General features: G+C 61.3%; 1 protein-coding gene across 1 annotated transcript; it reads left to right on the forward strand.

Annotated features, from left to right (window-relative positions):
* Nucleotides 1–18,892: 18,892 nt before the first annotated feature.
* Nucleotides 18,893–20,797, forward strand: JUND (JunD proto-oncogene, AP-1 transcription factor subunit). The gene has a single exon (XM_037885890.2). The coding sequence runs from the start codon at nt 18,914–18,916 to the stop codon at nt 20,204–20,206; it is 1,293 nt and encodes a 430-aa protein (XP_037741818.1). The 5' UTR covers nt 18,893–18,913; the 3' UTR covers nt 20,207–20,797.
* Nucleotides 20,798–21,930: the final 1,133 nt, after the last annotated feature.

The following is a 21,930-nucleotide window of genomic DNA, read 5'->3' on the forward strand; positions in this document are numbered from 1 at the left end:
GGAGGTCACCGCACGAGCGAGGACGCTGTGCCTGACGTCTCGATGCAGATGGAGGGGCGCCGCGGTGCCGGGGCCCCCCTGGGGCCAGCCCCTCCTCTCCCGCAGGCTCTGGGGGGGAGGTGGCCGCTGAGGAGGTGTTGCAATAGCGAGTCTCAGGCGGGGCTGGCCTCCTGCACTAGGCCGGCTCCCTGTGCCCAAGCACTCCGCTGCTCCCACCCGCCTCCGCGACGGCCCCGGTTACAGCCCTTGTGCCGGCAAATCCCGTCAGCTCTGCAGAGGTGGAGCCGCCGGAGCTTCCGGTCCTGCTGGGAATGGCGCGCCCCCCACCCCTGCCAGCGGGACCAGGCCCGCGGGGTGCATACCAAGTGACGCTGTCCGGGGCGGAGTGGTGCGCGCTTCGAAATGGCACCCCCCATCTGATACCAGACAAAACCCGGCCGGTTCTGGCTCAGTCCCGGAGGGGGCCACACATTAGAACGGCAGGACTGGTCGGGTTCCCCCCGGGCGAATGGCCTGCCTAGGCTGGGGCTGGACTTGACTGGGCAGCCCTGGAATGTGCCCTATAGAAGACCCTGCAGTAGAAAGACAGTTGCTGGGAATGGCACTGGCCCCCCCAGCTCCAGACAGGGCTGGTCCTGGCGGCCCAGGATGATGCTAGGGGGCCTGTGCTCCAGGGAGCGGGATTGGGACGCTCTCCCCACACAGTCAGTGCAGACCCCAGCTGCTAGGGCCTGTCCTGGAAGCCACGTGTTCTGACCAGGGGGAGTCCTTCGGGATCCCTGGGGCTGTTCCCAAGAGGCAAGGGGCTAGCTCTGGCATCCTGGTCAAGCTCCAGCTCAAGGCCATGTGACTCCCAGTGGTTTCAGCTGGTGCTGGGGGTCGGGGGGTGGACACCGCGCAGGGGAGAGGGGATGTTCTGTTCTGGGGTAGATGGAAGGGGATTAGAGGGTTCGTGTGGAGCAGAGGTTAGCACAGGATGGTGAGAGTCAGGACTCCTGGATTCTGTTCTCCCGCTGACCTCCTGCGGGACACTGGGCAAATGAGATCACCTCACTGCTGTGTGCCTCGGTTTCCCCATTTGCAAAGTAGGGTTGATAATGACGCTCATGGGGGGTGGTCGCAGCTAATTAAGACTGAGTGTTGGTATCACTGGCTACGTTTGTTTCCAAGCTGTGCACCAGACCCGACGTGCCCCCTCTGTGCCACCTGGGGGGCATGTTCTCCACTGAGCTGTCCCCTTTGCCGGGCTGCCACGCCCAGCGCACCGGGCCGCTCACGCTCTCCATCCCAGCACTGCAGCTTCCCCTTTCACAGCCCAGGCGGCCGTTATTTTTAGAACCTGGAGGGATTTTTTGCAGATACTGTTGACGAGATGAAAGGGCAGAGGATGCGAGTCATAGTGAATGTGCTGAGCAGGCCCTGTCGTGCTCCTAGCTCACAGGGCAGGCTGGGTTACGGTAAATGGTGCAGCTTCCTACAGGGGGAAAGGGCCCGTCTGGGCTCACCGCCAAACCCACTGCCGCTGCTCGCACACACGTGCGCCTGGGAGCCTGCCGAGGCAGAGCCCTGAACTGCTCCCTCAGCTTAGCTCGGCCCTGCCGGTGGTCCCGGAGATACAGCGCCCAGCATGGCTCAGCTCCTCAGCCCCGAGGTGCCAGCATAAGGGGGGTTGCATCACAGACCTCTCTGGGCAAGGGGGGGCCTGAGGGACCCATGGTTTGTGCAGAGACTGTTATTCCAGCTAGGAACAGACTGCCCCACGGAGGGACCCGGCGAGTGGGGTTCCTGCAGGGGAGGGGAGCCGCACTTTGTTGTCAAAGCCAGTTCTTCACAGGGCCCTTCGGGATAGGGGAGAGTGACCCTGAACCCCACCCCATGCCTCTGCCGAATAACAGGAGCAGGCGAAGGGCCCTCAGCTGTCCTGCAGCCTCTGCACCCAGCGCAGCCCGTAACTGGGGGCGGGGGGGGATGCGATGGGGTCTGCAGGCCCATGTAGTGCTGCTGACGCACCCCCCACCATCATCAGCCCCCCCTCCCCCCCATTCACCCAGTCACGTTTCTCCCCATTACTGGGGCATTTGGTTCAGCCTCACTGCAAAGTCTACCCAACGTGGATAAATGTCCTGCAGAGATTATGCTGAGACCATACAACTCAGTGCACATGTGACCTGATCAGGACTGGAGCCCAGGCCTCCAGGGCTATCACACCTGCACCCAAGCCTGGCTTGCTCTCGGTAGGAGGGTCAGGGCTGGAGGAAGGGAGGGAAGGTGCTGGAGGCAAAGGTTTTCGTAAGGAACTCCCCAAATCTCCTGCAGAGGCACACAGGAAACAGGCCCTGTGGGGCTGCAGGGTGAGCCACAGACAGAGGGGCTCCTGCAACTGCCCCGGGAGGCTCCTCCACGTGGTACGCTGCCTCCCGCAAGCTGTGTGCTGCATGCCGGCAGCTGGAGGGCAAGACGGGCCAGCAGAAAGGGACCCAAACGAGCAGAGAACGCAGGGCAGCAGCCGCGTGCAGCAGGGCCTCGCCACCACCCAAGGCAAGGCCCGAGCCGAGGCCCCTGCAGCCCTGGCGTTCGCCTCTGCCCAGGGCCTTCGCTGGCACAGTGCTCGCAGCCTCAGAAGACGGCTGCAGCAAGGGGGGGGGGTTAATTCTCTGCGGCAGCACGGAGATTTGACAGCGGGCCCGACTCTCCTGGCACTCAGCCCCCTGCTCCCTCCCTGCACTCAGCATCTCCTGGCCGGACGATCACCACGGATCCACCGGCAAGGGCCTGGGGTCAGTGGGGAAAGGGCCCGGTTGCTGGCTCGCGATCCCCTGGCGCTCAGCACCGCCACGACAGGCCAGCCGGGGATCCAGCACCAATTAGTCTGCGTGTGACCCAGGAGAGGGCAGAGCCCCAGCCTGCCCCCAGCATCCCCGGCTTTCCTGGGAGGGAGGCTGAGGGCAGCCGGAGTGTGGCTGGGCCATGTGATTCCAATTACAGCCAGCTCTGGCTTGTGTTACGAGTGCCCCTCCCGCGCAAGGGGACGCGATTTGCAGTTGGAATCGATCATGATCATCGTGTCTCATCTCTGGAGCCAGGGCCCTAGGACCGGCCCCCCTCGCCGGGGGAGGGGCTGCCCACGGGAACCGGGTCACAGCCGGAAAGTGGAACCGTGAAATCCTGGTGTGGACGTTTCCCCCTTCCAGCTTCCTTTCCAGGAGAGCCGGAGCAGGGTGTGCCCCCCCGGGGTGGGGGGAGCATGTGTCTGTGCACACGCACGCAGCGGGGGGCATGATGTAGATCTGTGGCTGCGTGTGCATAAGCCTCTGTGTGTGTGTGCATGTCTCAGGGTGTGTGTGTGTGTGTGTGTGTGTCTCAGGGTGTGTGGGTGTGTGTGTGTGTCTCCGGATGTGTGCGCGTATCTCGGGGGGGTGCATGTGTGTGTGTGTGCGTCTCAGGGGTGTGTGTGTGTGTGTGTGTGTGTGCATGTCTCGGCTGTGTGTGTGTGCGCATGTGTGTGTGTGTGTGTCTCGGTGTGTGTGCATGTCTCGGTGTGTGTGTATTTGTGCGAGCACATCTCAGGGTGTGTGTGTGTCAGTGTGCGTGTGCATGTCTCAGGGTGTGTGTGTATTTGTGCGAGCACATCTCAGGGGGTGTGCGTGTATCTCAGTGTGTGTGTGCATGTCTTAGGGTGTGTGTGTGTGCATGTCTCAGGGTGTGTGTGTGAATGTCTGTGCGTGTCTCGGGATGTGTGCATGTGTGTGTGCGAGTACATCTCTGGGGGTGTGTGCATGTGTGCGTGTGTGTCTGTGGATGTGTGTGCATATCTCAGGGGGTGTGTGCATGTGTGGGTGCGTGTCTTGGGGAGGGTGTGTCTCAGGGTCTGTGTGCGTGTGTGTGCGTGTCTCGGGGGTGTGTGCGCATGTGTCTCAGGGTGTGCATGTATGTGTGTGCATGTTTTGTGTGTGTGTGTGTGTGTGTGCGCCTCAGGGTGTATGTGTGTGTGTGTATGTTTCGGGGTGTGTGTGTGTGCATGCATCTCAGGGGGTGTGTTCGTGTATGTGTGCATGTGTGTGTCTCCGGATGTGTGTGTGCCTTGGGGGTGTGTGTGCGTGTCTCAGGGTGTGTGTGTGTGCATGTCTCGGGGGTGTGTGCGTGTCTCAGGATGTGTGTGTGTGTCTCGGGGTGTGCGTGTGTGTGCATGTCTCGGGGTGTATTTGTGTGTGTGTGTGTGTCTCAGGGTGTGTGTGCGTGCCTCGGGGTGTGTGTGTGTGTGTGAGGGTGTGTGTGTGTGCATGTCTCGGAGTGTGTGTGTGCGTGTGCATGTCTCGGGGTATGTGTGTGTGTGTGTGTCTCGGGGGTGTGTGTACGTGTCTCAGTGGGTGTATGCATGTCTCGGGGGAGGTGTATGTGTGTCTTGGGGTGTGTGTGTGCGTGTCTCGGGATGTGTGTGTCTCAGGGTGTGTGTGTCTTGGGGTGTATGTGCGTGTCTCGGGGGAGGTGTGTGTGTGTCTCGGGGTGTGTGTGCGTGTCTTGGGGTGTGTGTGTGTCTCGGGGTATGTGTGTGTGTCTCGGGGGTGTGTATGTGCGTGTCTCGGGGTGTGTGTGTATGTCTCGGGGGAGGGGTGTATGTGTGTGCATGTCTCAGGGTGTGTGGGGGGGTGTGTGTGTCAGGGTGTGTGTGCATGTCTCAATGTGTGTGTATGTGTGCATGTCTCGGAGTGTGTGTGTGTGCGCGTGTTTCAGTGTGTGTGTGTGTGTGTGCATGTCTCGGGGTATGTGTATGTGAGTGTGCGTGTCTCGGGGGTGTGTGTGTGCGTGTCTCGGGGGTGTGTGTGCGTCTCGGGGTGTGTGTATATGTCTCAGTGGGTGTGTGTGTGTCTCAGGGGAGGTGTGTGTGTCTCGGGGGAGATGTGTGCGTGTCTTGGGGAAGGTGCGTGTGTGTCTTGGGGGTGTGTGTGTATGTGTCTCAGGAGATATGTGTGTGTCTCGGGTTCTGTGTGTCTCAGGGTGTGCGTGTCTCGGGGGAGGTGTGTGCGTGTCTTGGGGGTGTGTGTGTGTCTCAGGGGGTGTGTTTCGGAGGGGGTATGTGTGTCTCGGGGGAGGGGCGTGTGTGTCTCGAGGGTGTGTGTGTGTCTCAGGGGGTGTGTCTCGGGGGAGGGATGTGTGTGCGTGTCTCAGGAGGTGTGTGTGTGACTCGGGTTGTGTGTGTCTTGGGGTGTGCGTGTCTCGGGGGTGTGTGTGTGTCTTGGGGGGGTGTCTCGGGGGTGTGTGTGCGTGTCTTGGGGGTGTGTGTGCGTCTCGGGGGTGTGTCTCGGGGGCGGTGTGCGCACTTCTCAGGGGAGGTGTGTGCGTGTCTTGGGGGTGTGTGTGCGTGTCTCGGGTTGTGTGTGTCTTGGGGTGTGCGTGTCTCGGGGGTGTGTGAGCGTGTCTCAGGGGGTGTGTCTCGGGGGAGGTGTGTGTGTGTCTCGGAAGGGGTGTGTGTGTCTCGGGGGAGGTGTGTGCGTGTCTGGGGGGGGCCGTCACCGCCAAGCCCCCGCAGCCGCTCTCTGCTCAGCCTCCCCCCGCCGAGCGGCTCCCCTCCCCCGCCCAGCAGGCCCTGGAGCCGGGGCCGCAGCCGGGGAGCGGGGAGACCTTTGTGCCGAAGGGGAAGCGCAGGCCTCGCGCCGGGCCGGGGCCGGGCAGGGGGCTGCCCCGGTCCCTCCCCAGCCGCGCCACGCGGCCCCGCTCCGCAGAACGGCTGCTGGGTGGCCGTGCAGCGGCCCCTCCCTTCCCCCCGTGTGCAGGGCAGGCGCTGGCCCCCGGGGCCCCCGGGCCTCCCTCCCGGCTGCCGGGGGTGGGGATCTCATCCGCGGCAAGCGGCGCTCTCCGCCTCCCCCACCGCAGCGCCGAGCCGGGGCCTTGACGTCAGCGGCTGACGCCGATCCACCCCCTCAGCCGCCCGCAGGCCCTGGCCTGGCCATGACGTGGGGCCTGAACTTAACTCCTTCCCCCCCGCAGCGCCCCCCCCCGCGAGCCCCTCGCCGGCCCGGGCGGTGCGAGGCACGGCTGGGAACCGGCCGCCCACGCGGCCCTGAGAGACCCAGAGCCCCGCGCAGGCCGTGCATCCCAACCGCAGCCCCTCTGGCTCGGGCTCCTCTGCCAGCCAGGGGGGCCTTATGACGGGGGCCTTGGGGGGCCTTGGGGCAGGCAGGGTTACCGGAGTGGACATGTGCAGCTGGGCGCCCCGCCCCACGGATCCGCATCCCAATGTGACACTTGCCCCCATGGCTGGGCCTGCTGCCAGCCCAGCCCTGACCCTGCGTCACTGGGCCCAAGTCCCGGGGCTCCCGGCGCCCACCCCCAGCTCCACGTGCACCCAGCCTGCTAGAGCAGAGGCGGCAAAGCCCCCCGGGGAAGGTGCAGCTGGGACAGGAGAGCTCCTCCCCGCAGGGAGATGCATAGAGCCACTGGCTCCGGCGCCGCCCAGCCCAAAACGATGAGCAAATGGGCCGGGCCGGAAGCCGGTGGACACTAGCACGTGCCGAGCTCCCCCCACCCCTCCATTGCTGGGAGCCCTTACGGAGAGGCCAGGTGCCCCCGGGGGGAGCCGGGCGAGACCTGCTGGCTGTGGGCTGGTCAAACCTTCCCCTGCCAATGGCCCGGATCTTGCTGGACTCCATCTCCTGCCCCATTAACCGAGCCTCCCGGGGCCCGTGACAAGAGCTGGTTACCTCGCGGCCCTCCCCAATCAGTACAAGCGGGACTGGTACCATGGGAGCCAGCGGCACCCCCTCCCCAGGCGTCTGCCCTGCTCTTCCCCCAGCCCAGGGAGGGAGATGTTTGGAGAAGACCAGGGAGATGGAGCAGGCCTCTGAGCAGCTCAAGACCCACCCCAGGGCCAGGGCAGCATTGTCGCCTGCAGCCTATGCTCCACCTGGGGTCACCAGCACCCGCCCCTTCCCCCCGGCATGGGGGAGGTTGGGAGCCCTGCTCTGCAGCTGTGTGCAGCGGGGCCAGATGTCTCAGATGGTGGCTCTAGGGGGCATGGCAAGGCCGCTCCCCAGCCAGCAGGCAGTGCTCCCAGTGAGCCTGTGTCCTGAGATCCTGACGGGACGCCCACATTCCTCCCTCCTAGCTGGGTCCCTTCGCTCCTCCTCAGCAGCCTCCATCACCGCCTTGGCTTTCCCCAGGGTGGGGCGCTGTGTTCACTGCTGCCCACTGTCACCCCAGCACCCTGGCCTGCTGGGACCTGCTCCCAGCGACACCCGCTTCTCCCATCAGACGTCTCTTCTTCCCCTTTCCCAGGGTGAAACCCACTGGGTTATTTCCACTCCAAGCTCCGGATCTTCAGCTAGCCCCAAGCAGCATCACTGGAGCCCTGTGGGTTGCCTCCAGCCGGGGATCTCCGTGGTTCCGCCTCTGGCTATTTTGCCGTCCTCACTGGTTCCTGCAACTCCTCCCAAATTCATATTATTTGCAAATGCAATGAGATGCTACATACACCACCCCCCCACCAGCGTTGCAGACCATTCATTCAGTTACACCAGAGCCACTGAGCCCTGCCAGGCCCCTCCCCGGACCCACTGCAGTAGGTTGCCATTCCTCCCATCTGCTTTGTTTCCAGCTCTCCAGCCAATTCTCAGCCCCTTGGCCAGTGCTCGGAGCCAGGCCAGAGCCAGTACATGGTTTAGGGAGGCTTGTTTTAGACACTGCTCCAGTTCTGAGTGTCCCCAGAGGGGAAAGGGCAGGTTTGATTGGCACTTTGGAGCAGCCCCTTGACGTGAAAGTGTGCTTTCCTGGGGAGGTCAGTGGCCGTTGGATCCAGCTTTAAACCCACCTGGCTGTTTATTCCTCCAGGCTCAGGGACGAGTCTCTGCTGGTTGGTTTTGTGCATTCACCAGGCTGTTCTCAGCACCAGCGGCAGAGTCAGAAATGATGGCTTTGCACAAGCGTGGTCACTGGTGTTGCACGACTAGCAGTGATAACGTGCTGAGGGCTGGCCCTCGTGGGGGGCACTTACACAGTGTCTCTGGGACTGGCGTGGGAGGGAGGTTTGTACAATTGGGCCCTTATTGTGAAATAAGTGTTCTGTTCTTTTACTGGATCCCACTTTTCCCTCCGCTCACTTGCTCGGAGAGGGGCCATGGGGCAGCAGCATGCAGCAGCAGCAGCCGCCTTTACCAAGGCAAATCGTTGGCTGCAGCACCTGGAGGCTGCTGGCCTGCCCGGCTCAGATGGGCCAGCCGTGCCTGCACCCCGCAGTTGTGGTCGGGCTGGTGACTGGATCTTTTCTCTCTCCTCCGGTGTCCGCTCAGAGCAGGCCAAGGGGATTCTGAGGCCTGCTGCAGACCGTATGTGTGAGGACTCTGAAGAGCAAAGGGCACCAGCCGTGCACAAATCAAGGGGAGCTAAATTCTGCCAGGGTGGTATCACGTTCCGTGCTGTGAGCAGCTGCCATCTCTCCCCGTCTCTGAAGTGCACAGACCTATTGCTGCTCTCTCCGTGGGATCTGGAGGATGCCGGAGAACGGCCCTTGGTCCTTAAATCGGGAACTCTGCATTGCAACCCTCCCAGTCCTGCGGTCCCGCGCTATGACGCACGAGCAGCATGCGGCCCTTGGGTTCCAGGGAGGGGGCTGGCTCTTTGCAGTGCGGTGAGCAAGGCCAGATTCCCTCCACCTGGGAACCGGGGGGCAATGTGAACATTCTTGCTGCAAAACAGGAAGTGAAATCAACTGTCTCATGGAAGCCAGAGAGCGCCAAAGCCTGGAGAGGAAGTTGGTTTGTTATTCGAATGTTTCTGTCTCTGATAAAGTGCAGGGCTGGGCGTCACAGGCCAACCCCCTCCCTGTGGGAGCCTCCTCTCCCTCTGTGCTGAGTCCTGAGAGGCAGGCTGACAGCAGCTCACCAGTCTGACCTCGTGAGCTGGAGGGTGGGGGAGGAGAGAGGGCTCTAGGCACAGGAGCTGCTCCCCTGGCACAAGTCAGCCCTGCAGATCCGGGCTGGGGAGGGGAGGCAGGGGAGCCTGCTGCAGGGTTGAGAGTTATTTATCTAGATTTAAACACAAGGAGGAAGCTGCTTCACCATCGCCCTGGTTGCCCTGGTGATTCCTGGGAATCCCAATCCACAGAGGAACAAGCACTGAGCAGCATGGCTGTGCTCACACACAACCAGAGCCAGCTAGTGTAGACAGCCACAGCCCAGCCCCTGCCTGCCCCACGCCCTCACCGGGACCGGCTGTGCAGTGTGGCCTGAGGGCAGCTGCTCTGGGCCAAGGGGTCAGCAAATTCCCAAGCACGGGATTCTTGGGGTGACAGCCCTGCCAGGGGCTCCCCTCCCATCTCCTTCACAGGGGGCAGGGGGAGCAGATCCAGCTGGAGCTTGACTTTGACAGCTGCATGGAGAATGAGGCCGGGCCCAAAATCTCCCACAAGGGGACTGCGATTACCTAGGCCTGGTCCTTTGGCCTCTCCCCCAGCTCAGCTGCGGTGGTCTCAGCCAGCTGGCTCTCACCCCGCAGTCCCAGCCAGACACTGGCTCGGTGCTCAGCTGGGCAGCCTGGGCCAGATGAGGCAGAGCCATAAAGCTGGGTGCGGTCTCTGTACTGAGCACACCGCACCCCATGGCTCCCCACTCCCCCGCCTAATGCTGAACCGTGACCACAGCTCTCACCTGGGCTCTCCCCAAAGGCAGAGAGAGCAGCCACTGGAGGGCCACCTCCCACCCTAGGACCCACCAGGTATGGCCAGCCTGGGCTTTCAGGGGACTCCTGTGCGCTGGGACAAGGCCCCTCCCCGCTCTCCAGAGCAGCAAGTTAGACTCCAGCACTCAGCACCCGCTCCGGCTCCCAGCGAGTCCAAGGGGAGTTTTGCTGGTGAGCTCAGGGGACTCGGGTTTCCAGAAGTGCTGGAGCCCCAGGAGCTCACGCTGACTTCAGTGGGAGAGGCCCTCGCACCTCTGGAAATCAAGCCCTCCTCCTGCAAACTCTTGGAGCAGGGAATATGCTGTTGGCCTTCCCCTTGGCCTCCCAGCTCCGGCACTGGGGAAGAAGTTGGTGTGCGATGCTGTGGTTGGCTTTGCTTTTGGTTTCTCAGAGTCCTTCAGAAACTCCCTGATGACTAGGCAGAGGTTGCAGCATTCCCGCCTCCTGCTGTTTTCTTCCTGGGTAACCTGATCCCAAAGAATCTGCATGGGTTTAGCATTCCCAGCTGGTACTTCCCACAGCCTGATCAGATAGTCACCACTCATCAGGTCCTTTGTTCCCCCAGCTGCATTCTTATGCCTCAAGAACTTGGCCTTGCTTGGCACCCTCTCCTGGGCTGTAACTTCCAGTGGCCTTGAGCTAACGTTTCCTGAATAGTTTATTTACCTTAGAAAACAAAGCCCCCGTCTATGGATTCTATGTAGCTTGACCAGTGCAATTGATCCTGTCTCACTGGGCTGTGTCTGGAAAAAGGCAACACACCTAGATTTGCAAACCATACGCTGGCCATGTGCTGACAAGGCTGCCCTGTATTCCCAGCATTCCCGCTAGGAATAAAGGGGAGCAGATGGTCAGATCTTCTAGCTGGGGGGATCAAATTACAGTGAGTTAATTGACTGGACTGAAAGCCTGACCTTGCTGGAGATCTCTCTCCTGTGGTTACCAGCCTGCTGGGAGAGGAGAGACCAGAGTGGTGGGCAGCTACTGTGGGATATCGCCTGCCTCTGCGCCCACACAATGATCTTCACTCAGGGATGCTGCATGTTGCTGCCCATGGACGGCCTCTGGGGAAGGTGGCTGAGTCATTTCTGGTGTCTCCGGACTGCTCTGACAAGGGAGCACCCATGGGGTGTGGGAAGGTTGCCCCTTGTCGCAATGCACATCCTAGTCCATCACCCCTGGGGAGGAGCGAAAGTGAGAGCTGGACAGAGAGGAGACAGCAGAGCATAGAGAAGGAGAGCAGCCCCCTCTCCCCCCGTTCTGCTTCTGTTCCCCCATCTCCCCTCCCCAGCCTGTCTTCCCTTCCTCCCCACCTTGCTGCTTTCTCCTCTTTGCCCCTTCCACCCCCACATTTCTTACCCTCCCCCTCTGGCTGAGCATTTCCCCTCCATTCCCCACTGAGCCCTGGCCCCTCTGCACAGCGGGGGACCCTCCACATGGGAAAAGCCCTCCAGGGAGGAGGAGCCCCATCTCTGTGTGCATTGTCTCCAGGATTGTCACAGCTGGGCAGGGACAGGTGCTGTGCTGGGGCATGGGGGCCCAATGGGCTGGGCAGGAGGTGGGCACCCTCCCTAGTCAGCAGAGCCAAGTCATGAGAGAGTTGTAAAACCAGGCTCAGAAGGACCCCTTTAATTGTAACCCTGCCTGGGGCCTGCACATCTCAGCTGGGATGGCTTGAAAACAGCTTTGGGATGCTGTCTGGGCATCTTGTGACAATTGCCAAGCCCCGTGACCCCAGCTCTCAGCCTTCATGGCTGTTCTGTAAATCCCCAGGTGTACAGAGCTGGAAACACTGACAGGCATCACTACGGGGGCAGGCGGGGGCAGCGCTTGGAGCACACGAACCCCCTAGGGCCGCACATCAGCTGCTCACTCTGTATGGGTGTGAATGGAAAGGACTGTAAGCTGTGAAGCTTTATTAGGGCTTTGCAGGGACCTGGGAGTGAGGTCATGAGGCACCAACGTACAGACAGACGTGACCTAATGCTAACAATCCAAAACTTAAAGTATGAGGTAAGCAAAGCGGGGCTGGTATCTGGCCGGAGCCGAAAGCAAAGCAGCGGCCAGGGGTGAGGCAGATGTCACCTCTGTGATGCACAGGCAAGATGGGGCTGTGGTTCCAGAATGAGAGTTTTCTGAGATCTTCCCCTTGGCTTTCTGCTGCATGCCCTGATGGCGACCCGGGCTCCAGGGATTTCGTCCTGCAGCCTCAGCCTTGGCACTCTGGCATGTCCACTTGACCTTTGCAATCTGCCTCAAACGCGGGGAAATCGCTTGGTTTTCCCCTCTCGAGTGGCATGCAAACAAGACTTGCCGAGCGCCGAGCTCAAGCTGCGGCTGGCAGTCAGGAGCCTACTGAGGTACAAAGGAGACTCCTGTCGAAGGCCATGCGGATTGTTATTTATTGTGCACTCTTCCCCTTGCTCCTGGCTTTATGCAGCAGGACGGTAGAAAGCTCACAACTGATAAAGAAAAACTCCCTCAGCTCTCTCAGGAGTAACCTTCCGCCCTGCCTGGCAATGGGCCGGATCCTACAGTCCTGCTAGCATGGTGCAGCGCTTCTCAGCTGTTCTGGGGCATTAGGCGGGTTTTCTGGACTGCCCGAGGCTGAGCCAACTGGCACTTCCTGCTCCCCTTCCTTAAACTTGCATCACATGATTCTTACTATGCCAAAGGCCTAGCCCTGTGCTTCCTGCATCCTTGGGCTCTGCTCAGTCAGGGACAGATCCCACTGGCCCTACACCCGGGGAGGGCCCTTGGAAGGCTGAGGGGGGTAACTCTGCTGCACACTGGGGGGCAGCAGCCAGGTCCCTGCTTTACTTGGGGGCTCAGAGAATTAATTTTTAAAATTAGGCTGAACTAATGGCAACTCTGCTGAGCAACACGAAGCCGTGGGTGAAATCCTGGCCCGGGGAAGTCCATGGGTGTTTTGCCACCGCAGTGGGGCCAGGATGTCACCCTAGGAGTCGGCAGCCATTCTGCCCTGGCTGGTCGCATGCTCTCCTACCCCAGGGTGCTGTTCTGTTCCGTGGGGTCACCGTGGGACCACACATTCCTGGAAAAAGTCTGAATTCCAGGCTGAGGTTTAGTGCTCTCCTTCAGTGTATTTCCACTGTCTTGCCTCCGAGCACCATGGGCGTGCCGGGGATATGGGGCGAACCTGTTGGATATGGATATGGGGCAAACCCGGGGATATGAGGCTAGCACAGAGAACCTGCAGCGATAGCTCCCCAGATCTGGCCCCAGTGACAGGGCAGAGGCAGAGCCCTGGCAATGCCAGGAGACAGGCAAGGATGAGAGACTGTATCAGCCTGAGGCTTGTGTTACAGGCGCTCGGCCCATATGAGAATGTTCCTTTGCACCTACACAAAAGATGACAGGCAGCTGAGCCATGTGTCAGCCCTGCACACGCACTGAGGTTCCCGGAGGGTTGATCTGGAGTTGTGTGTAGATATATCTAGCTGTCCAGGCCTGCTATTTTGGAGTGGCTCAGAACAGCTCGACCCACCAAGGCATTTTGGTCTGGAAAATCATGCTTTGAAATAGCAGAGACATTGTACTTAAGTTGGCCAGATAGCTGCTGTCTGAGCGCGCAGAGTCCCTATACACTGGAATGGGGCCAAGCCCTGGCATGGCAAGGGCTGCCGTGGCTGCGATGTGTGCCGCCCTATGGCAACCCAATTACAGAGCCCACACGAAACGAGGCCACAATTAGCTTCACAGAGCCTGTCGCAATGTGAGAACGAAAACAACTTCCAGGCAAGTTGGAACACCATGAAACCCAGGGCAATGAAAACAGCTGCCTCTGTGCAGGGAAGAGCAAGTCCCATCCGGACTGTGCTGTGCTGCTCAGAGGTGAGTGTCCTTGACTAAGCAGAACAACTGGGCACCAAACACTCCCCCACTCTCTGTCACTGACTCACTTTGTGGCCTTGGCCAGGTCAGTTAATCTCTGTCCCATGTCTGTACAATGGAAATTAGCCCCAGACCAATCACCGGCCACGCAGGGAAGTGCGGAGGATTTGCACTGGTACGGCGTATGGAGGATCCTCAGGGTATGCCTGCACTGGTGCTGGGAACAAGCCTCCCAGCCCGGGCAGACAGACTCGCATTCACTTGGCCTGCGCTAACGTGCTAAAAACAGCAGCGTGGACACTGCAGTTTGGGCAGCTGCTTGGGCTAGCACCCGAGCTCAGACTTAGGGGGTCGGGTGAGCTGGAGCGTCCGAGCTGTAACGTCCACACGGCTATTTGTAGTGCACTAACTCGTGTCTGGGACGCGCGCTCGCCACGGCAGGATGGCCATCCTGGAGCGTTCACAATGCCAGAGGCTGCGGCACATCCCATAAGCCTGGGTTAGCTATTCTGTCTTTGGAGCTAGACTGCTGAAAGACGTACGCCCATTGCCGAAGATGCTAGGGGCATCCATGGTCATTAAAAACTACAGTTCATCACCTTGCACCTTCCACATGGTCCTGCCAACAACTTGCTGTGAAAAAGCCATTCCTGAACTTTACAGCTATTGAACGTAGAAACTCAGAGGCAGCTTCCCCAACCGGTAACCTGAGCCACAAGCCTTAACGTCCTGCCCACATGGCCAGACTCAGGCAAAGGCCTCGCACCACGCCCCAAGGTTAGCAAACGCGGGCTCTGGGGGCCAGCAGGGAAGCAAGAGGCAGAGTCAAGGGGCCTCTGTTGAGGATGGCCTGTCAGCAGCTGCCAGATGTTCACATCTAGGGTCTGAGAGCAGGAGCACCTCGGCTGACCTTGGCGGCGCAGGGGGACAGAGGCGGTACTTCGAGCCCAAACCATATAAGGCCATAAAGCTCCTCTGGGAGACTTTCTGGGCTGAAAGGCCTGGGGCTGAATTGTAGTGGGGCCCCACTGACAAGCAGAAATTGGTTCTGTGATGGGTGAGAGAGGAGTCCTTTACACCTGATGTTTTCTGAGCGCTCAGGGTACAATCAGGACATTTAGCAGCAGGCTGGGCCGTAAGGCCAGAGGGGACAGATGAAACTGCAAGAGGACTCACAACAAATGTCCTCAGAAAGCTCTGATTGCCCTTGGGGGGAGAGCCCTGGGGCTCACTTCAGGTTTCAACAGCCCTGGGGCTCACTTCAGGTTTCTGTCTTAGGTCAGCTCATGCTTCAGCATTTCAGCCAGCCACCTGCAGGGCTCAGGAAGGGATCCCCCCACGGGATTCTGGAGGAGGAGGGTTGAGCTCCTTCCGCTGAAGCATCACAGGGATGGCTCTGGCTGGAGCTGGGACATTGGACGGGCAGGGCCGGGCTCTGGGGTGACGCTGAGCATTGTCTCTCAGGTGCTGGGCTGGCTGGTTCTTGGTCACGTGCTCAGGGTCTAATTGGTCACCATGTGTGGGGTCAGGCAGGAATTTTCCCCCAGGTCAGACCAGCAGAGACCTTTGGGAGCGGGGCGTCACCTTCCTCTGCAGCGTGGGGTGCGGGTTGCTTGCCTGGATTATCTGGGTGTATCTCACAATCATTTCCCTGCCCCTGTGGGGCCTTGGGCACATCTCGATCCCTCCTGCTCTCGGCCTGTGGCACATACAGCCTAGCCTCCTGCAGGCTCATCTCGGCTGGTGGGGCTAGGGGCCCGCACTGTACAGAGCTCAGACTAGAGGATCCAGTGCCTTTGGCTTGTGGGCTCCAGCCCACGTGTTTGTGCCAAATCACGGTCTGGTGGGGGGAAGGGCTGTGTACAATAATTTATTGCCAATAAATACAGAATTAAATTAAAATATTGGTGACGGTCTGAGTGCCACTGCACTCTGCCTGCTGGAAGCCAGCCACCCCTGCTGCCTGGGTTGCTATGCAGATTCCTTTAGGGCACAAACATCACCAGTTTGGGCAGGAATAAACTTGTATTAGCTGGTGAGGGTTTGTATGAACCCAGATCTGCCACTCAAGCTTCTACGTGCTTGGAAAAGAGGCCAGGCCTCCCCAAAACCTGGTGGAGAAAAAGGGCTGCCTCCACCCCTACCTATCTGAATGCTGTTTCTGTTTTTCATCCCCAAACTAGTTACACTTCATTTTTAATAGAGCCCTGTAGTATTAACCCTTCCCTGCCTCATCTTGCACTCCAGCACAGGCACAAACAGCCCAGAGCCAGCATCTCCGCTTTGGGCTCTGTGAATTTCTGAGGTGGAGCAGGTCCGGGGAGCCCACTGATTCTGACTGGGCGTTTTGCTGTCGCCCTCAGCGGGTACTGGATGAGGATTTGGATTGCAGAGGGGAGCATAGAAAAGTTATGTGCAAAACTTTGGAATACAGAAACTTTTAAGAAAATGCTGATTCGGCCACTGATTCTGTGGAAGTGGCCAAGTCCGACGTCCTTCCAGTTCATTTCCAGCATGGTCCCCCTTGGTGCTGCATTAACCCTCTGCTGAACACACAGCTCTCCAGGAGCATCCCCCCCATCCCAAGAGACCTTGCATTGGGACAACTTCCTCCAGTCAAGCAGAGGCGCATGACAAAGGCAGGGCCACTCCTTGGGGGCTGCACGTGCTGCCTCCGCAGCAATCCCAGCCAGGTCTGGGCTGCAAGGGGACTTTGCTCCCTCTGTCTCCTGGAGTCAGGGGAGCAAATACAGCCTTGTTTAAATGAAAGAAAGTCCAGTTGCTTTTCTACAGTCGTCTGCTTGTGCCACCCTTGTGCAGCGCCCACGGTGAGCTAATCTCTTACCATCTGGTCACAATTAACGATAAAGTAGGAAATCGTTCTCCAGCCCAGCCGGTATCTACAGATACTGAATGGGGGAATCACAACCGTCTCCGATTTTTTCTATTCTTATCGCAAATGGCAAAGGCCTATCTTGGTTTGCAGCAAGTAAGGAGTTAATTCTGCGCTTGGCCCCCTCCCAGGTGTCTCAGATGAAGTAAGGAGGCAGGCGGGGAGTGAAGGCCCAATCAGGAAATGGTCTATAAAGCAGCTGACAGCCTGGGCTAGAAGCCTGACTGCTGGCCCTGGAGTGAGAAGGTGGGTTTCTCTGGTATGAGGTGATGCTCAAAGGCTGAAAACTGAAGCTTTGGTGAAAATTCTTTGTGAGTGAAGGGTTTGTTTTGCCATGGACCTAGCTGACCCTGCCTGTTTGCACAAATGGGTATTTTCTGGGGTAATTTTATATGGTGCTTTAATTGCTCTGTTCTTAAGGGACTGCTGAAATCTCAGCTCTTCCTCCCAGCTCCCTCCTTTCCAGTTTTATTGGATTTTTAAATTTAAAAATCAAATACCCTCCCCCCGCAACTGCATCCAACTAGGTAATTGCATGTCCCTAGACCTCCTCCCCCAGAATCAGCCTGTAATAAACAAGTGCCTGCCCTGACCCACCACATGGCTTTCCAGCCTGGCAACAGTTCAGTGTAGTCTTCATTTATACCAGTGTGTTACCATGGAGAAGGTAAATTAAGTCAAAACATCCCCTTTGCTAAGGTGAGGTTTGGATTTGACTGTAGGGCACCTGCTCCCTCCTTGAGGAGGGGACCTGCCATTGATGCTGGGTACCCAGCTGGGGCCTGATGCCGAGATGGGCTGAGCTGCCCCACTGTTTGTGGAAGCTAATGGGGTGCAGGAGTGACAGCCCCAGTCCTGGGGGGCTGGAACCCCTTGGTGTTATTGCAGCAGGGCTCTAGTGGGTGGGTGCTGGGCGGCATGGGTGCAGGAGGGACAGGTCCAGTCCCAGGGGGCTGCAACCCCTCGGCACTATTGCAGGGGGCTCTAGCGGGTGGGTGCTAATGGGGTGCAGGAGGGACAGCCCCAGTCTTGGGGGGCTGCAACCCCTTGGTGTCATTGTGGGGGGCTCTATCAGGTGGGTGCTGGGTGGTGTGGGTGCTAATGGGGTGGAGGGAGGGACAGGTCCAGTCCTGGGGGGCTGCAACCTCTCGGTGTCGTTGCGGGGGGCTCTGGCACGCGGGTGGTGAGGGGGGTGCAGGCGGGACAGAGACAGGTCCAGTCCTCGGGGGCTGCACGCCCTCGGTGTTGCGGGGGGCTCCAGTGGGCGGGTGCCGAGGGGGTGCAGGGGGGACAGGTCCAGTCCTGGGGGACTGCACCCCTTGGTGTCGTTGCAGGGGGGACAGGTCCAGTCCTGGGGGGCTGCAAGGCCCTGGCGTCGTTGCGGAGGGCTCTACCAGGTGGGTGCTGGGCGGCGTGGGTGCTGAGGGGGTGCAGGGAGGGACAGGTCCAGTCCTGGGGGGCTGCACGCCCTCTGCGTCGTTGCGGGGGGCTCTAGCAGGCAGGTGTTGAGGGGGTGCAGGCGGGACAGAGACAGGTCCAGTTCTGGGGGGCTGCACGCCCTCGGTGTTGTTGCGGGGGGCTCCAGCGGGCGGGTGCCGCGGGGGTGCAGGCGGGACAGGGACAGGTCCAGTCCTGGGGGGCTGCAAGGCCTTGGCGTCGTTGCGGGGGGCTCTACCAGGTGGGTGCTGGGCGGCGTGGGTGCTGAGGGGGTGCAGGGAGGGACAGGGCCAGTCCTGGGGGGCTGCACGCCCTCTGCGTCGTTGCGGGGGGCTCTAGCAGTCAGGTGTTGAGGGGGTGCAGGCGGGACAGAGACAGGTCCAGTTCTGGGGGGCTGCACGCCCTCGGTGTTGTTGCGGGGGGCTCCAGCGTGCGGGTGCCGCGGGGGTGCAGGCGGGACAGGGACAGGTCCAGTCCTGGGGGGCTGCAAGGCCTTGGCGTCGTTGCAGGGGGGACAGGTCCAGTCCTGGGGGGCTGCAAGGCCCTGGCGTCGTTGCGGGGGGCTCTACCAGGTGGGTGCTGGGCGGCGTGGGTGCTGAGGGGGTGCAGGGAGGGACAGGGCCAGTCCTGGGGGGCTGCACGCCCTCGGCGTCGTTGCGGGGGCTCCAGCGGGCGGGTGCCGCGGTTTGGCGGGAGGCGGGTGCCAGGGGCTGCAGGGGCGGGTGCCTGGATCCCGCGGGACCCCCGGCGCCGCAGCTGCGGGCTCGGGGCGGGCTCGGCTCCCAGCGCGCCGACAACCAGCCCGGGCCGGGCCCGCGCGCCAACACCCCGTGACCCCGCCCCCTATGACATCAACCCAGGGGGCTCCGCGCTGTTGTGCCGTTTACAGGCCGGTCGCCGTGGTGACGGGGGAGGGAGGGGCGTCGTGGCCGTGCCCCGCCCCATGCAAATGTGCCCCGACCAGAACGTCATCTGCAGCCAATCCCGGCCGCACGCGGTGACCTCATCGGGCTGGCGCTGGGTATTTAAGGCGGCGCGGGGCGCCCCCCCGACGCGTGTATGCGAGAGCGCGGAGCGGAGCGCGGGCCGCATCCAGAGTGTAACGCCCGGGGCCGCCGGAGCGGGACCGGGACCGACCCCCACCCCGGGGCCGCTGCAGCCGGACCGGGACCGACCCCCACCCCAGCGCCCGGGGCCGCTGCAGCCGGACCGGGACCAACCCCCCCTCGCCCCCCCCGCACGGGGGCACCCCCAGCGGGACCGACCCCGCAGCCGCGCCCGGTCCCCCCAGCGCAGCCTCCTGCAGCCGGCGCCGGAGGCTCGGCCCGGCGCCCGCGGGCGCAGCCGCCCGGCGCCCCCCGCAGCCGGCGGGGGAGGATGGAAACACCCTTCTACCATGACGATGTGTTGAGCGCCTCGGCCCCGTCCCGCGGCGGCAGCTCCAGCGGCCTCCCCCGGCCCTTCCCCGGCGGCAGCATGATGAAGAAGGACGGGCTCGGGCTCAGCGACCAGGTGGTGGCCACCCTGAAGGCGCCCGGCCAGCCGCTCCACCCGCTGCGGGGCGCGGCCGGCGGCGGCGGGGGCGAGGGCCCGGCCCTGCTGAGCTCCGCCGAGCTGGGGCTGCTGAAGCTGGGCTCGCCCGAGCTCGAGCGGCTCATCATCCAGTCCAACGGGCTGGTCACCACCACGCCGACCAGCAGCCAGTTCCTCTACCCCAAGGTGACGGCCAGCGAGGAGCAGGAGTTCGCCGAGGGCTTCGTCAAGGCGCTGGAGGACCTGCACAAGCAGAACCAGCTGGGGGCGGGCGGCGGCGGCGCCGCCGGGGGCCCGCCCGGGGACCTGCCCCCCGCCGCCAGCCTGGCCCAGCCGCCGCCGCCGCCCCCCGAGCCGCCGGTCTACGCCAACCTGAGCAGCTACCCCGGCACGACGGTGAACTACGCCACCGAGACCGTGCCCTACCCGCCGCCGCCCGGGCTGGGGGGCGCCCCGCCGCATCCGCGCCTCCAGCCGCCGCCGCCGCTCAAGGACGAGCCGCAGATCGTGCCCGAGGTGCCCAGCTTCGGCGAGAGCCCGCCGCTGTCGCCCATCGACATGGACACGCAGGAGCGCATCAAGGCGGAGCGCAAGCGGCTGCGGAACCGCATCGCCGCCTCCAAGTGCCGCAAGAGGAAGCTGGAGCGGATCTCGCGGCTGGAGGAGAAGGTGAAGAGCCTCAAGAGCCAGAACACCGAGCTGGCCTCCACCGCCAGCCTGCTGCGCGAGCAGGTGGCGCAGCTCAAGCAGAAGGTGCTGAGCCACGTCAACAGCGGCTGCCAGCTCCTGCCGCAGCAGCACCAGGTGCCGGCCTACTGAGCGCGCCCGGGCCGGGCCGGGCCGGGGCGCACCCGGGGGCCTGCGCCGCGCGAGGGGCGCGCACAGCGGACCGTGCCCGCTGCCCGTAGCGGGGCTGTGCGCGCCCGGGGCGCCTGAACTCAGCCGGGGCCCTCGGTGCGGGGACGCTGCGGACGCACGTGCGGGGCGCCAGACAGGCCCGGGGCCGCTGTCTCCCGGGCTGCGGGAGCAGAGGGGGCGCTGGTCCGGGCGCCGCAAGACTCGGGAGGGGCCTCTGCCTTGCAGGGGGGCTGTGGGCGCAATGGCAAAGCTGGGGGGGGCTCGGTCAGCCGGGACCCGTATCTCCTACCGAGCGCTCCGGCGCGGACTCCTGCCCTCGCCAGGGCTCGGACAAGCTCGGACCCCCGGCTCCGAGCGCACGAATCCAAGAGACTGCAGAGCTACCCAGGTTCCGCCTCTGCGGAGCCGGGCCTGGGGCGGCCCCAGGCGATAAGCTCCAGTGTTCGGTTGTTTGAAGTGTTTTTGCTCTATTTATGTTTATACTGGGCCCAATGTTCCTCCCCCTTGTTCTATGCTCCACATTCCAGTGTGCAGTAAAGTCTCGTGCCAGGAGCTGTGTCTGCTGTCTCTCTCCGGGGGGGCGAGAAGAGAGGTGGTGTAAAGCCAGCCACCAGCTCTGCCTAATCGGAGCTGGGTTGGTTGTTGCTTGCTGGGCGCTGGCCTGGCTGGTGCTCCCCAAGGCAGAGGGAAGGAGGCTGCCCCCCCCCCCCCCCTTCCCTGACCTAACTACTCCTTGCAGAAGGGAGAAGCTGCGCTGAGCTCCAGTTATGGGGTGGAGGTGTCGTGTGGTCAAGCGCGCCCCCTCCTGCCCATTGTGGAAACTACATCTGTGCTCCCCCACAGGAGGAAGCTTCCCAGCTGGGTTCCTGCTGAGAGTAGGGCTTGGCCCTGGAAGCATCTATCGCAGGTGGACTATCCTTGGGGGAACGAGGGGTTTAAACAGCAGCTTGTGGTGGTGTGCTCTGAAATGCTAGACACCATAACTGGGGCAATTCCTTGTAAGGACACCTGGTCGAGTTGCAGGTCAGTGTGTTCGTTTCAGGCTGCCCTTTCCCTGATGGTTGGTTGTGGTGGTGGCGGCTGCTGGAGTCTTGCCGTTCTGTGAATTAATAGACAGGCCTCAAAGGGGTGACTGGGGGCAAAAAATGAACTGTCAGGTTCTTGGGTCCATTACCCGTGGCACTTGTCTTGGCCTGGCGTGCACAAAGAGGGGTAGAAAGAAGGAAATGAGTTGAGAGAGAAAATGGACGTGAAAGGGGCTGCTTGGTTTCTTAGAAACCCTATGACTAGGCAAACTTCTAGCTAATTGTAATTGGCAGCTCTGCAACTTTCTTCTTGGAAATGAACTTAAGCCCTAAACAGGTAGGTTGCCTTGGCCAGTGGCCTGTGATACTAGATTACAGGAAAGGTCCAAAATATTTTACCCAAGTGGCAGCTCTGCCTTGCTAAGATTTGCAGCAAACTGGTCAAGAGCTTAAAGGAAAATGCCTTTTTCAAAGTGTAAAACAGTGTCAAAGATTGGGTCAGACGAAACTTTCACACTGAGGTGTCTTAGGATCTGACAGTACCACAGCGGGGTTGGTGGTTTCTAGAAGGGATAATCTTGCAAAATCAAGACCGCAACAGCTCATTAGGTGAGTTGTGGTCTAGGCTCTAATTTTACAAGAAGTCTAAGTCACATTGAA

Source organism: Chelonia mydas, chromosome 25 (genome assembly GCF_015237465.2).
Source record: "Chelonia mydas isolate rCheMyd1 chromosome 25, rCheMyd1.pri.v2, whole genome shotgun sequence".
Lineage (NCBI taxonomy): Eukaryota > Metazoa > Chordata > Testudines > Cheloniidae > Chelonia > Chelonia mydas.

What these genes read in the sequence shown, in the direction of transcription:
- JUND (XM_037885890.2), top strand. Translation starts at nt 18,914, where the DNA reads ATGCGAGAGCGCGGAGCGGAGCGCGGGCCGCATCCAGAGTGTAACGCC.